Here is a 15,408-nt window from a genome sequence, read left to right on the forward strand (position 1 = left end):
TGCGTCCAGAGACCGCGGTGGGAGCCCGCGGCTCCCTCTTCTTAATGAACTGCCACAAAAACCTGGGGTGGACGGAAGGCGAATGGCACTTCATTTTACTGTGCTTTTCATTACAAGGAAAGCAGGGGAAGAAAAAAAAAAAAAAAAGCCCTGAGAAGGAATCGGGCATTATGAAAAGCAACAGCAGCAACAAAACCTCAAAGCACAAAGGAGCACTTCTATACACATTTGAATGGAAAGGGGGAGTAGAAAGGAATCACGGTTTAGTAAAAGAAATTGCTCAGCTGTAGCTCTGGTTCTTGGAAATGCTTGTTTTTCAACAGCGTGTCAGTGGTGATTTAGAGTCTGACACTGAGCTGATGTAAATCAGTGTCGCTCCTTCGCCGCAGCTGATTTATGCTACCTGAAGATCTGGCCCCATATTCTCTTTTGTGTGCGCGTGTTTGCCAAAGGACAATTTTTTCACCCCTTCTCTATGGCTTAAAAATGAAACTATAGGCTGGTTTTCTACATGAAAACAACCAACCCTGTTGTCTCGAACACCGATATATAATTGTTCTGTGAAAAATTCCTATGATGAGTGGTAAAGCTGTGGCCTTTTTGCCAACTTTGCTTTTCCTGGCAAAGATGGCATTCACCCAGCAATGAATTTGCTCCCAAGGGCTTGAATCTGATGTCTTCTATGTTGGGAAAACGCAGCAGCAGGAAGCACCCATGTATCGGTATGATTTAGACATCCCAAAGGAATGTGACAAGTAGGACCAAACCAAGTTTTTACATCAATGGTTTTATCAATCCTTTTTGGTGTTGGGCTGGCTGGTTATGTAGAAATGGGCCGGTGCCCTTACACCACGGGCTAGTTTGGCTCACGGGAGATTCTCACCTTTTCACTGACTGCTTAGGACTCAGGAAAATGCCTGAAAGTAAATCAGTATAAAGTCACCTCAGTTAGAAAGCCAAGTATGCTTCTTTTGTGACCAGAGGGAAGGAATTAATGAACAGAAAGACCTGATGCCTTAGAGGCAGAGGAGGGACGGGGCCTGCAGGAAGGCAATGTGCATCCTCAGCTTGCAGAGCCATTTCTAGAAGGATAGATCACAGCCTGGAGAACCACAAAAACAGAACAAATCCAAGTGATTAAAGAAACTGCATGTGAAATACCACCAGGAAGCACAGATAAACAAGAGGAAAAAAGCTGGGATTTGCCTGTAGTTGTTCATTCTCCGCTTTGAACGCCGCGGTGTTGGAGTACAGAGATGAAAGCGAGGATACGTGCGGGGCAGAGTTCATCGCTCCCCTCGTAACCCAGGACAATGAAATTCAAACCCGAGGGTTTCCTTCAAATGCCAAAGGCAGCTCAGTAGCAGCCCCTCTCCTCCCACCCCAGTCCCCCGCCGCATCCAGGGCTCAGACATCCGCACGGCTGAAACTCGGGAGCCGCGAAGTTGAAGTCAAAAGAAAGGAAGAAGCTGCCTGTAAGGTCTGGGGCGGGGGGGAAAAATATTATGAGCAATTACACTTTTACAATGCCAGTCAAAGAAGCTAATATATCTCACGCTGAAGTGGCCAGCATGAAAGTTGTGCTAGATGAGATAAGGAGCAAAAATGTACGTTTCTTACTTAAACTCAAAGCTTAGAGGGTACAATGAAACACTGCAGTTCCACCCTGGTTTTAATGAATGGATTTTCTCTTCTTGCACACAGACATACACTTGATATAGTTATTTATCCTATATATTTTTTGTGGTGTATTTCCCAGGAGACCTTGTTTATCTCGCTCATAAGCACATGATGGATGTATGGCGCGTTGGATAAATGGTATCACAATCAGATATTTTTATGGATATAGGCAAACTGGGTTATTAACAAAGGAAGGGCAGAGAGGAACCAGTACGCAAAAGAAAATAGCAAATGATTGATGACAATACACCTGAGGTTGCAAGGTGCAGACTCCAGATAACCAGCTAACAGAAGAGTAGATAAGGGCAGCGCTTGAGACAGAGCTGTTTTCCACCTCGGGGTCAATGTCACGCCGACTACCCGCATGCCTGCGTCCCTCTGAGCCTGCGAATTTAGAGCCGGCAAAAATTCCCCAGCACCAGCAGCTCAAAAATTATTGCCTTCCTTTTTATACAGTGTAACGCAGAGGCACAGAAAGATACAAAACATCTAATCCTACCCCCAAAAAACCTGAAACAAAAGAAATGACAGATCCTGGACAGTTTGGGGAGGGACTGGCATTTGTTGTGCTGCCCTATCATACCCAACACAGTGGGACTCCTGGAGATGCATTACAAATACGTAAAAAATATATGTTCATGATGGTGATAATTACAGTCTTCATCCCTAGTTTTGTTGAATACAGAAGCAGGGGGATGTTAAAAATAGGAAATAAAAGGAAGACAGATCTGCAGGCATAATGTGACCTGAAATCTGGCAGTTGTCTTGGGTGCTCCCTGAGCTCTTTAGCCATCAAGGTAGAAGAACTAGGAGGTGGGAATCTGGGGACTGTTAACACCTCTGCGTGGACTTGCTGGGCCACTTTCAACAAAACCTCTCCATCTGGGAGAGAACCTGAGGATGAACAACTACATCCATCTGATAGCAGGAGAAACAGGAGCACAGTAAAGTAATTTAGCAGTATTACAACTACCACTGGGTTTACAAGTCCTCAGCCACAGCTTAGACCACGTCCCAGCCTTACAGGTAAACATCAATTGTCTACATGCCATGAAAATACAAGGAGCAAATGAATCCAGGGTGGAAACCAGTCTGATTTACCCACTCCTGATGGAGATGTTAGAGGCTGCAAGAGCCAAGTTGGTTTTGTCCTGGAAGAGTTGGATGTGACAATTACAACTTACCTAAAACACCCTTTTGGGAGCTTCCTAAGCCATGTTGACTGGATTCAGCACACATCACAGCAGCAATGTCTTCAAGCAAGGAGGTGGAGAAAATACATCTTCTCCATATTTACTGAGTTTCTTTTTTTCACAGGCAAACTGCTTGTGAGAATATAATATGGGATGCAGTAAAGCCCATTGAGACAAGTGTCTTAACCAGAGAAATGGGCAATCAGTGCACGCACGCATCGTGCCTGCAGCCTTCCCGAGTTTTCATATGTGGGTTATTAATCTAAACTTACACAGAAAGTGGAAGTTAGAAACGCCAGTAAAAGATAGTACCAAAATTTAATGCGTACCAAAATGAAACAATAAAAGCTTCAGCATAGTATTTTTTATTACCCTCCAGGTCATAATAAATCATTAGTTAGTTGAATCAAAGCACAAAATCACAAGGACAAGATAAAGTTTTGTCCTTTATGGGAGGCTTCTAAGCCTATAGGCTTAATATTCAACCACTACTGAAATCATACTTCAGTTAGACTATCCCGCCGATCTTGAAGACTGTCAAATCTCTCCTCTCTTCCTCCAAAAAAACCCCCAAATATCCACACCCAGGCACCGCCACTTCAAAATAGCTGGGCTTTTCCTGATCAGGGAACAGTCCAAATTCAGGTTGCTACATTCGGCTCTTCTTGCTGCAGCAGCAGATAGACATACCATGACCACGTATTGGAGTGCTTACTCCAGCTTGATGATCAGGAAAGGTGGTTAAATTTACAAAAGCCGCTCGACTCATTTGAGAAAGTCCCTTAATCAGATTACATCGACACTTCTCAAGAAGGGCAGGCAACGGCACTGCAGTATGTGTCCTCACAGGCACCCATGAACCATGATCAGGGTCCTCTGCTGCAGAGCTTCTACAGCGTCCCTTTAAAAAGCATTGAAGAATATCATACTTCGCATAAGCAGTGACCTCTTTGACCGCGACCCTAAATGAGCCTCTTGGCAAATTTCTATCACACAAAAGACACCACAGTTACACAGTGGATAACGGCAATGTTTTGTATTGGCAGCTCGATTATGAAGCCCATAATGAGTACAGAGCACTCTTCTTTTACATATGCAATGTGCTCTTCCTTTCTTAAAGCTGTCACAGAAACCTTGTCGGTAAGTGTGGAGGCGGCATGAGGGCTACAGCTAAATGCATGTTCCATTGTTCAGATGTCAGAGAGCCTGAGTTGTTCTTACAAGAATTACATTTAGACAACGTCAGTCTGATAGGAAAGAAACTGGCGATACCAACCCACCATCACCAGCATTGCTTAAAAACCCTTGGAAGAGTGTTTGACCCTGCAGATGTTAGGAGACTCACAACACTTATGCACAACTTTCCACTGGTGGAACCGTTTCCTGGAGCAAAGCTATTGCTTTGTTATTTTACAGCATGCCCCAACAAATGTCTGTGCAAAAATCATCAACCACCAATGAAGCTGTAGGAGACAAGTCCCTGAAACAATCCCGAACAGGTCACTCGTGAAATGGTGCACAATATTACAAGTTCTCCTTTTGTTTGACCGATGGTAACAAAGGGCAAACCATTCATTTTGCTTTGGCTCTTTTCACAGCAAACTCTCTCCGTCTCAGATGTTCCAACCTGAGCGGACCAGCAAGGCAGCTGCTGAAATACAGGCTTTCTTTCACGGGATCAAACTGATGAATCGGAGCCTGTTTAGGGCAGAGGCAACTACCAAGGGCAGGGGATGTGCAAAGGTGTTTGTTCCAAAATGTTCCGTTTATTCTGCCCATGACAGGAATGCTCATCTCACTCCAGCGGAGGGTCCTGGCATCCTGGAGTGACAGCCCCTAGTCAGGGTGCAGGGGGTTCAGCCTCTCCTCCAAGCGCAGCCATCTCTCCTGCCTTCCAATATCCCCAAGCAGCAGGAGGAACAGCAGCTGCTTTCCAGTACCCCATGCCAGTAGGATCCCTCTGTCCTTCCCTCCCCTTCCCAAGGAACCAGAGCACCAGTGTTATCTCAGCGTACCGCGGTGTACCCGATACCCTCGGTGTATCTGTCCTACTTGAAATGCACAGAAGGAAGCTCATCGCTGCGGTAGCAGTACAACTGCTATACACTTTAACAACGCTTTGGTGTCACCAGACTGTTCTTCACAATTCTGTTTTCACTCCTTCAAGGCAATTTCTAATACGACAGACAATTTAAGTTAAATGCAATAAATAGGAAACTGGGGTAGTGAGGCACAGTGGCTTTAAATGTCACATTAGATACTATTGTGCTCATTGAGATTTAGACTTTAATATGCTGTATTTTGCTCCACATGACACAGCTGTCTTCACAGAAGCTGCATATTAGCGCACATTCTGGTGCACGTAAGATCAAACATTCTTTTCTTATCTCAAAGGAACCTTCAAAAACAAGACAGTAACATTGACAATCACGCAGCTACCAAGTAAGGCAGGAGATAAAGCTTGTCTCAGCCCATTGCAACAGAGACAGAGAAAAGTAAAAATATTAAGAACAGTCCCATGGGACAACTGCAAAGCAAGTCCAAAGCCGTGATTCATAACACACGCCCAGCTTCCGATGTCTTCTGAAATATTTCCAACTTCAATGCACTTGGATGAGACCCATAAGCAGAGTGAGGCCGACTTAGTAAGCCAGTCAGGTGACATCTTCCTACTCAGTTCGCAAACTGCTCATCAGTTTTGTTAAGTTCCTAATGATTCCTTCTAGCAAGTAACTGTCTCAGCATCTGGCCCTGAGCATGATGAACCACCATTTTGCGGGGCAGGGTTGTTGCACTGTCGTCTCCTTGTGCGTTGACCTCCTGAACATACAGACCAGCTGGTCCAGCAGCCCCAGTTTCCATTAACAGCAGCATCTGGAAAAAAACCCCAAAGCCAGAAAGGACTGTGAGAATAAAGTGGCTCTTTCCATGGGAAGAGGTGTCAACTCCCATGAATCTTATTTGAATACCACCAGCTCTGCCCCGTCCACACCACTAACAATACACTTGAGTCATTAACAATAAATGATCGTTTTAAAGATGTTAATTCTCTGTTCAGCATTTCTGGTGTTTGTTCAAACTACACTTTATGCAGAAAGGACAAGAAAAAAAAATCAATTAGCTTTGTATTTGCTTATAGGGTGTTTCTCTCTCTGACCTAGTCCAAGCCTAGGTAAGAAAAACAGCAACTGAACTCGTGTCAGGCACATTTTGAGCTGCTGGGGAAATGTCAGCATGTTCTTCTTCAATGAACAGCAGCTTGAATATTCAGCTATCTATCCATTGCTTTTCCTATTACACTGTTTCTTCTGGACCCTGAGCACGTGAGTGACATAAATTCAAAATCCTGAGAATCGCGGAGCCGAACACGGAGGCAATACATTAACAGGAGGAAAGGGGAGTGAGAAAGGAAGTTACATTGACAAGCAGCTGGGTGCGAGTCTTTGGAAGGGTCGGATGCGATTACGAGTGTGGTGAGCAGACTGGAACAAGGTGTAAGTGATTCCACAGATTAAGGTTCCATGGACTTCCTTAGAAACACCTACAAAACTGACCCTCTGCTTGGCGAAATCTTGGCTTAAAATGTATTTCAGCTCGGCTTAGTTCGGACACAGTCATGCAGAATGAGAACCAGATAAAAGACTGTAAACAAAGCGCAATGATAAATGCAGTGCATCAAATGGAGGGATGGAGCCAGAGCTCTGGGTGCCTGAGATCTGGTATTATTTAGCATCTAAATTAATGAGCTGGAAAAAGTAAACAAAATGATTAAATTCACAGATCACCCTGAACTAGAAGGAGTTAAGAACATCAGTCAGGAGACAGCAGCAATATAAAGTGACCAAGAAGCATAAGTAAATGCTTCAAAAACGACACAGTAAGATTTTAAGATTAAAATGCATGGTAGCATATCTGGGGGGAAAACAGTTTGCAACATACTGGCTGTATTAAAGGGAAAAACTTAGGAACTGGAGCTGTTGGAGGAGACCTGAGGCTTGTCACGTAACTTAGGCAGGAGTTAGTATTTTGATATAATTGCAAGGCATGTTTATGCAGCTTTAAACTGCAAAAATAAAGCCACCTCGTGAGTCCAAAGAAATTTAGAAGACGGCAGGCAAAGTGTATCTGTCACCTTTGCAGGACCTTAACCCCTTGTGCACTGGGCTGTGCGAGTGGGGACAGCCAGCGCCCAGGCATTACCCCCCATCTGTCAGCCACCCTCCCCGGACACTCCTAAATACCCCCGGGACTGTCTCCTCGGACCTGGGGTCCCTCTTACCTTTCCTGTCACTGATCTCACAGGCAGTGCCGCTGTAGCCAAGGGGACATAAGCATTCGCACTTGGTTCCTGAAAGGAAGCAGAGATTGTGGGATTAGAGACTTCCGAGTCACATTTCCCTGCAGACACCCATTTCTTTTCAGTGCTTCATCTTGTGCCAGGGGAGGTTTAGATTGGATATTAGGGAAAATTTCTTCACTGAGAGGGTGGTCAGGCATTGGAACAGGCTGCCCAGGGAGGTGGTGGAGTCGCCATCTCTGGAAGTGTTCAAAAAACGTGTGGATGTGGCACTTCAGGACATGGTCTAGGGGACATGGTGGCGCTGGATTAATGGTTGGACTTGATGATCTTGAAGGTCCTTTCCAACCTAGTGTTTCTGTGATTCTGTGATTTTCCGTGAGGAAGGGACAGCAGGTGAAATGGTATCACCGTTTTTCTGCAACGGTGAAAGTACAAAACAGCAATAAAGCAGGGGAGCCATGACTACCCTGCCGCCCCTCTCGCCTCCCCAGCCGTTGGTTCCTGCGGCGGCTCAACCTCAGCGACACCGGTGCCGTAATTCAGCGGCCCAGGGTACCGCTCGGTCTCCCTGCTCCTCTCCAAAAGAGGTATCTTGGTAGGGCTGAGGGGGAGCGAAGTGCAGCATCAGGAATGAGCACCAAGGACAGGAGCATCCCAGCTTGGCTTCGTGGCAGAGGAAAAGTCCACGTAACCCCATGCCGGCTGCCCAGGACTGGGATGTGCATCCCGCATCCCACGGCGGGACCTGGAGGAGAACTCCCACTTAGGAAAATAAACGGTCACTTAAAACCTCTTGTTGAGAAGGTCCTAAATGAAATGCTGACCTGACTCAGCTCCTAAACAAGAGTAATCATGAGACGAATCCTTTAAGTGCTAGAATCAACTAGCTGGTACCTGAAGCGATCGTTTCTGCATTAGATACATTTAGATGATAACGATTCTCATTGGGACTTTTGCAGATGCAGATTGGAATTAGGCACTTGACAAAATGGTCCCTTTGTTAGAAGCTCGCATCACATCATACATCTCTGTTTAGGCAGTGCGGTTTTCATTCAATTTGATTATTTTTCCCTTCATTTTTAAATCACAGCCTGCTTACAAAGAAGGACAGCTTCTATTAGAAATGGGGGGAGGTGACGGTGATAACTGTGCTTGGCACTTACATGGTGCTCTTCATCTTCAAAACACTTTCAAACACACTAATTAATGCTGAGGCAGTAGTCACTTCTCTAGGAGGATGGAAGCAATCTTAAAAGCAAAGGAGGAGCCTTAAAGATGTCAAGGTGGTTTTTTTTAATGCATAATTAAGAAGGAAAAAATCTTTCACAAAACTGATACAGATGGTCACTCCCATTAAAAAGACACATCCCTTGACTTTACTGGCTTTTACTTACCCGTGGCACTCCACAAATAGACCAACTTTAAGAAATAATTAATTACCTGAAAAAGAAATGACAGCAGAAACCAAAGAGCACATTACTCGCAAAGCTTCCTCTCTCCCCACCAACTCCCAGCTCATTTCTCTTAAGAGGGCAAAAAAGAGGTGCAAAACCCTTCTACCTTGCAGAAAGGGGATGCCATTGCCGTGGCAGGGAGCACAGCGACAAGAACTGGTCTCCAGCTGAAGCTCCTCGAGAGCCCGCCGCAGATTTTCCTTCATGGCGACTGCATTGGCGAAGTCGGTCGGAGTCACCAGCTGATAGAGCGGCTCTGCCTAGAGGGAGGCAAGAAACGGCTTTTGTTTCCAAGCTCAGGAAGGCGCGAGCACCGCAGGGCTCGGTGCTCGCACAGCTGGAGGGAGAAGGGAAGGCCTCGTGGTACGGGCTCCGGGTTTCCCATCAGTATTGCCTTAAGCCTCGGGAAGAGTGAGGAGACTGGCCTGCTTATTTATTTTTTTTCTGAGAACAAGGGAAAGTTAAAGTGTGGTCTCAACGTTGCCAGTCACCCACTGATGCCAGCGGGACAATACTGGCACATGTCATCAGAGGTTCCATCCCAAATTCCCATCCTTGCTAGAGACACGCCTGCTGTACAGGCCACGGCAATAGCATGAAAGATCACCCTACTGCTATCACGGGCTCAAGCTACAAGAAATAGAAGAATGTTTCAATAAAAAAATGCTCATTTCCTGCTGCTGTACATTCACTCTTCATCAATTATCCGTGATCCATACTTTGCTTTTGGAATTCAGATCATACAAATGAGGAAATACACGAAGAGTGACCTGCCAAGTCCCTTCAGCAGATGATTTATGAACTGATTTGCTTTAGTTTTCCCTAACTAAGCATTCTTGAGCTGACATTTAGTCACACTCTGACGGTACTTTTGATCTTCAGGCCCCCCAGGGATATCAGTATGGAAATGAAGGATTAGAGATAGCAAATCCAAATTACATCTGTCTGGGGTTTTTCACTGGGCAGCCTGGTCACTGATGCCAGGCAAGACGAAGAACGTTGCAATTTCTTTGTGTACATGGGATCTAGCACGGAGGGTTGCACTGATGTTGTCTCCTGCCCAGAGACCTCCAAGCACGTTCCTGGAAGGTCTATCCACAGCGTACCAGGGGTTTTGGAAGGCCACCTCCGCCGCAGCAGGCACTGGACAGGAACTGGCTGTATTTCCAAATTACTGATTTTTGCTTTGCTTCCTATTTTTTAGAATTTGTTTCCTTTTTTTTTTTTTAAATGAAAAGTCAGAATTTTCAATGAAGAACAAACGCCTTTTACAAATAGAAACATTTTTGCCTAAAACTAAATTTTACAAAGAAAAGCAATTACACTATAATAGAATAAATTTCCACCACTACCAGTCCAAACTCCTGTTTTAAAGGATGTTCTCTTGCACTTTTATGCTATTCACTCAGAGTGAACTTATTTTGACATTAAAAATGATGAGGCAGAATTGCTACATACTTCTGCTCACTTCTTACTTTTACAGCATTTCTAAAACTCTTCAGGATCAAAAAACCTTGACTCTTTAAAACCTAACTCATATTTTTAAGGCTTAGCTCAGCTGCGCAAACATCCAGGCATGTACAGTGACCTTCTGAAGCAGAGAGAATTGTTGCTGAATAGTCACTGGTGCTTCTGGAAAGCAGAGAAATTAAAAAAAAAAAAAAGTCCTTATAATATATATGCTGCCAGCTATATTTTTGGTGAGTGATACGTTGGCAAAACAGAAGGTGGATCGTCTGACCTGCTTGGTAGGCAGCAAACGATCACACCTAACAGCCAAGTCACAAGGGGTAAAAGCTGTTTATTTACGTCATGTACTTCCAACCACACCGCTCTTTTTAACACACCGCGCCTTTGATTTTCTGAATAGCCAGTCTTAGAGAAAGCACGTTGCCCAGTACAGGTCTATTATTTGCCCTAGAAACTTCCCCCCTCTTTTTTTTTTAAATGTCCTGTTTACTTAAACACAGGGGAGGTTTATTTAAACTCCAAGGCGCATAAAGTCAGCTAAGTGAGGCTGAACGAAGAGGTGGATACGGTACCTTTAGCTTTACGATTTCGGGGTTGTACTGTACAGCATCTCCCCACTCCTGCATGAGCGCAGCCGTCGGCAGGTCTTTGTACGCCAACGCGCTGATGTGTTCGCTTGCTCCGCCGCGAACAAGGACAATGAAGTCTTCCACGTACTGTTTTTTGGAGGTGCTGTCTGCAGAAATGCATTCAGAAAGTGGCCGACTCCGCTCAGGTCTGTCTGGGTGGGTCGCAGCTGAGACACAAGCTAACAGCAGAACACCCCTGTGTACGACCCATCCCACTGAGCGGGCAAAGGAACGCGGCCACCGGCGTTTCGCACCCGAAGCCTGACCTCCTGCGCCGCACGTCCTGTGCCTCCGCCGCTCCCTTGCAGCAACACCCCCGTCCTCCTCTCCCGCGCCCTAGAGTCTCCCCCTAAATTTCTTCCCAGTGGTTGCAAGCTTGCCGGTCCTGCCGCAGCCCGACGCTCCTCACCACCACGAATATTGCCTGTGCTCCGCCGCATGCGTCCAGGTGCACCCTCCTCCCGTTGCGACACCCCCAGCTTCCCGCATGTCCCCTGAGGCTCCCACACCACCATTACCTCCCTGCCTTCCCCACTGGGGCTTTTTCTGGGTGCAAAAGTAACACAGCACCAGCCAGGTGCGTAATGGTTGACCTGTCCCTGCTTTTCCCCGGGAGGGGACACTAGGCAGATATTTCTTCTCTACCCAGCAAAGAAAATCTTGCATAAAAACAAGCTTTGAGACATCTCCACCTCCGTTAAGCTTGGCTGACGTTAGCCAGCAGACTCAAAAGCGGCTGTGAGGGAGTGGGAAAATATTTCAGGCAGGCAAGATCACAAAATCTTCTTTTCACTATGACAAAGGCTAGAAATGAAATGACAAAAGTGTTTCATACTTACCTCCAATTTCTTTTAAAAGGGATTTACAGCCGGCTTCAGTTATTCCAAGCTTCAGATAGACACCGTCAATACTTGCACCAATGTTAAAGCCATGCTGTGCACACTTCTGGACATCGCTCAGAGAATAACCTTAAATACACACCACAAAAATTTTAGTGTTTTAATACAACCATTCAATGTTTTATGTCCATATACACAGAAAGCGTGAGTTGATAAATATTCTTCCCCTGGCAAAAAAGGAGATAAGATGAAGAAGCCTTTTTTGGGATATTTAACAGATCTGTATGAAATGAAGTGAGATCTCCACATTTTACAGAACTCTGAAACCAAGTGCAAATGCAGGGTAATTGCTGGAAGACGCTTTTCATGACCAGCTCAGCTGCACTGGGTTATGCAGAGCTGCAACGGGCGGGAGCCTGGCCTGTGACTGAAACGCCAAATGTCTCTGACAAAGGATTACCTACCACCCGTCCCCGTCGCCAGAAGCTGGGCTTTTTACGGGTAATAGATCAAGTAGCTTTTCCTCCCTTTGCTAGCTTACATCTCCAATTCTTTGCCACCCAAAGAGCCTTAATTGTTTTATGGAAATTTCTCCATGAAGCTCAACTCTGATTTTTTTTCCTGGCATATAAAAACTTGCCCTAAAAATCTGCAAATCCTTCATATAGAATCATAGAACAGTTTGGGTTGGAAGTGACCTTTAAAGGCCATCTAGTCCAACCCCCTGCAGTGAGCAGGGACATCTGCAACTCGATCAGGTTGCTCAGAGCCCCGTCCAACCTGACCTGGGATGTTTCCAGGGATGGGGCATCTACCACCTCTCTGGGCAACCTGTGCCAGTGCTTCACCACCCTAATAATAAAAAAAAAGCTTCTTCCTTATAACTAGTCTAAATCTACCCTCTTCCTCAAACTTCCAAACTCCTTGCTGTCCTGACACTCAAGAATATTTAAGCAGTCATCATGGTGAAACACCAAATGTGACACTCAAGTATCTCTTTTCTTTCTCTGCTTTTTTGTTGTAAAATGCCCCAGGTTTCCCGGAATTGTTTACTTTTTAGTTAAACTAATTTCTTGATGATACAAATATTAACAAGATTTGCAAGTATGGCTGTCCCGTTCCTACGCTCTTTCCATACATCTGGTATCGGCCAGGTTCTAGACCAGAAAAGAGGATGCACTGAGTTTTGGGTTGACCCAGGGTGGCCTCTATTAATGTTCATAGTCCGTAGGCACTTGAGGGCAGGAACCACTATTTTATGACATCCTTGTACAGCACTTGGCACAATCCAGATCTCTTTACTGCTGCCGTACCCACAGAAAGTATCAACAGATGCACCTGGAGTGTCGGATTATATGTGAGAGCAGCGCAAGTGCTGTGCGACACCGTGTGTGATACTAGATTTGCAAAAGATGACTTGTACAAGCATAATGATGGATTTGAAAGGAAAAACCTGAACTCTCAGACTGGACCTGGGTTGTCATCAAGCCCCGATGACAACTTACAGCCCAGCTCAGCCCTGGGGATAGTGTGAAAATGTTGGTACTACTGTGGGATCCTGATTTAGGTCAGCAGAGGCTGACAGGTAGCATTTTGATGCAACCAATAATCCACATTAGTTCAAACACACACAGCTTGATGACCAACAGCTGAGAAATCCGGTAGTGCTATTGGCTTGAATATCTGAAATATGAATCTAAATTCGGTCCCTCCGGGCTGCATCTGACTACAGGATCAGCAACTTCTTAGGCAGCAGAAGAGCAAACGGAGCGAGCGTCACACACAGCACAGTCCACTAAATGCTTTCGCAAATAGACAGCGAAGGCAGTTACTCACTCCCATGCCAATGAATAAGTAAGAGAGCGCAGCTCTTGATTAATGTAACACGGCTCGCTCTATCCTACGCAACAATCATCATTTCTCGCAAAAAAGGAAGCCAGAGTCAAAGAGCAAGAGCAATGTCAGGCACAAGAGTCACCCAGCAAATTATTTACTGTTTCCTACATGCTAGAAAAGCTCTCGAGGCTAAAGGTGTTTCAAAACTGTCATTTGAAAGGCGATGGAAAAAGAACTTAGGTGAAGGTTTTCAAAGCTAACAAAAGTGTTAAGCTACACGATTCTCATTCATCTCAACATCTCGTCAGCCTCCAAAACCTGTCGTCTAAAATACTTGCTGTGGGGCCCTTTTTATGAACTGGCAGCACCCACAGCTTGAGAGCTAGATGGAGCCCCCGACGCTGAGCATGCTTCGAAAACCAGGCTCTTTATTCACTGCCATAAAGCACTTCCACTCCCGTATTTCCTGCAGGCGTTCCTTCAGATGTTGCTGACTCCTTCTTCCACTCTCTCTCTTTTCTGACCTCAGACCCGAACCATCACTGGGTGCCCGCAGAGGGGTTTTCCCACCAAAAAGCTGTCCCCAAAGCTTGTTCACAACCATCAGATGCACATACCTGCCTTTTGGAGCTCACTGCTGTTCAGGACTAAAGTATATTCGTAGGTGCCGCCGACGGTAGCCTCCGTGATGTAATGGGTCCCGTAGTCTCTGTAGAGCTCTCTGTACTCCCCGTAGCTGTACTCCGACGGGAGCTGGTGGAGCCTCTGCAGGAACTCGTAATGCAGCATCAGGGCTCGGGGCTTCAGCTTATAAACAGCCACAGCCAGCTCAGAACGGGCATGAATGAATTTGCTGGACTACATAAAATGCAGAAACACAAGAGAATCCAGAAGAAGCGAGGGATGTCGTTCTGGTGACAACGTGTAGTTATGCGCTGTTAAACAATTAACGGTGGTCAGGATTTATCCACTTAACAGTTTGCAACTGGAAATCTTTTAATTTAGCAAACCCAAAACTTTTAGTAGTAAAGTTTCTGAAAATCAGGATTCTGACCGGTAGAAGAAAGAAGGAAGGAGGAAGGAAGAGGGGGAGGCACCTCTCTCCTGAAAAATTCTGACACCTGAAATCATGGTGATTTTTATGTGAAATGGTAATTCTCTGGCTGATCCAAATTAATATATTCCACAGAATATGCCATTAACAAAACTCAAAGGAAAGAAGAAAACACAAACACTCACACACACACATACGTTTATATGTCTCTGTATAGACGCGTGTACATGGATAAATATTGTATCTCCCCTTTCCGTACAAGTCAGGAACAGAACAGGTCTTTCATCGTGTTCAAAGGATTTAGCGTCTGGTTGTTTGGGCCAGCGGGACAAGCATATCGGGGGGGTTCTGGATAGAACTCTCTAGCTTAAATAATAAAACCAAGACTTAGTATTGGGGTTCTTTATGGGTATCTATTGCAAACGCTTCTCATACACCTCTGATCTTGTCATGGGAAATGCCTCTTTGCGGGAAGCAAACGCAAGGCTCTGCCGCTCCCGAGCGCACTTCATACCGCGGGGAGAGACACGGAGCAGAGACGCTGCTACCCCACTGGCAAGAGCTAGGTTTGTTTCCAGCCGTAACAGATGAAAAAAAGAAACCAAACGATGGTGTACACTCCTCAGGCCGAGTCTCACAAAGCAGTCCTAGCAGTTACAGATTAAAGCACCTCCAGCCAGCTTAAAGCGCGCGTCAGATCACAGCTGCGACCAAACCCCCGCAGACGAGACCGGACGCGATCGTGCCACCCGTGTTTTGCGGGCTGCGTGTGTCCTGATCTGTGAACGATGTGCTTGGCAGGTAGATCACAACGGCCCAAGTAAAACGGCACGTGTTAGTCTGTCATTAAACCCGTGGAAGACCTGCTGGCGGTGTCTGTTCCACCGTACGGTCAAGGCTGCCCACAGTCGAACAGCTCGGCATTATCATTTACCGCAGCGGCAGCTCCTGCC

The 15,408-nt window shown here is 45.7% G+C and overlaps 1 protein-coding gene across 1 annotated transcript in view; it reads right to left on the reverse strand.

Annotated features, from left to right (window-relative positions):
* Nucleotides 1–5,595: 5,595 nt before the first annotated feature.
* Nucleotides 5,596–15,408, reverse strand: part of C8B (complement component 8, beta polypeptide) — a 19,089-nt gene continuing 9,276 nt past the window's right edge. The window contains exons 8-13 of the mRNA XM_010297587.1: nucleotides 14,019–14,259; nucleotides 11,566–11,694; nucleotides 10,670–10,833; nucleotides 8,734–8,887; nucleotides 7,153–7,221; nucleotides 5,596–5,747 (exon numbers count right to left, since the gene is read on the reverse strand). Coding sequence (XP_010295889.1) covers nucleotides 5,596–5,747; nucleotides 7,153–7,221; nucleotides 8,734–8,887; nucleotides 10,670–10,833; nucleotides 11,566–11,694; nucleotides 14,019–14,259 — 909 coding nt within the window. The remainder of the gene's footprint in view (nucleotides 5,748–7,152; nucleotides 7,222–8,733; nucleotides 8,888–10,669; nucleotides 10,834–11,565; nucleotides 11,695–14,018; nucleotides 14,260–15,408) is intronic.

This window comes from Phaethon lepturus, unplaced genomic scaffold, assembly GCF_000687285.1.
Source record: "Phaethon lepturus isolate BGI_N335 unplaced genomic scaffold, ASM68728v1 scaffold3152, whole genome shotgun sequence".
NCBI lineage: Eukaryota > Metazoa > Chordata > Aves > Phaethontiformes > Phaethontidae > Phaethon > Phaethon lepturus.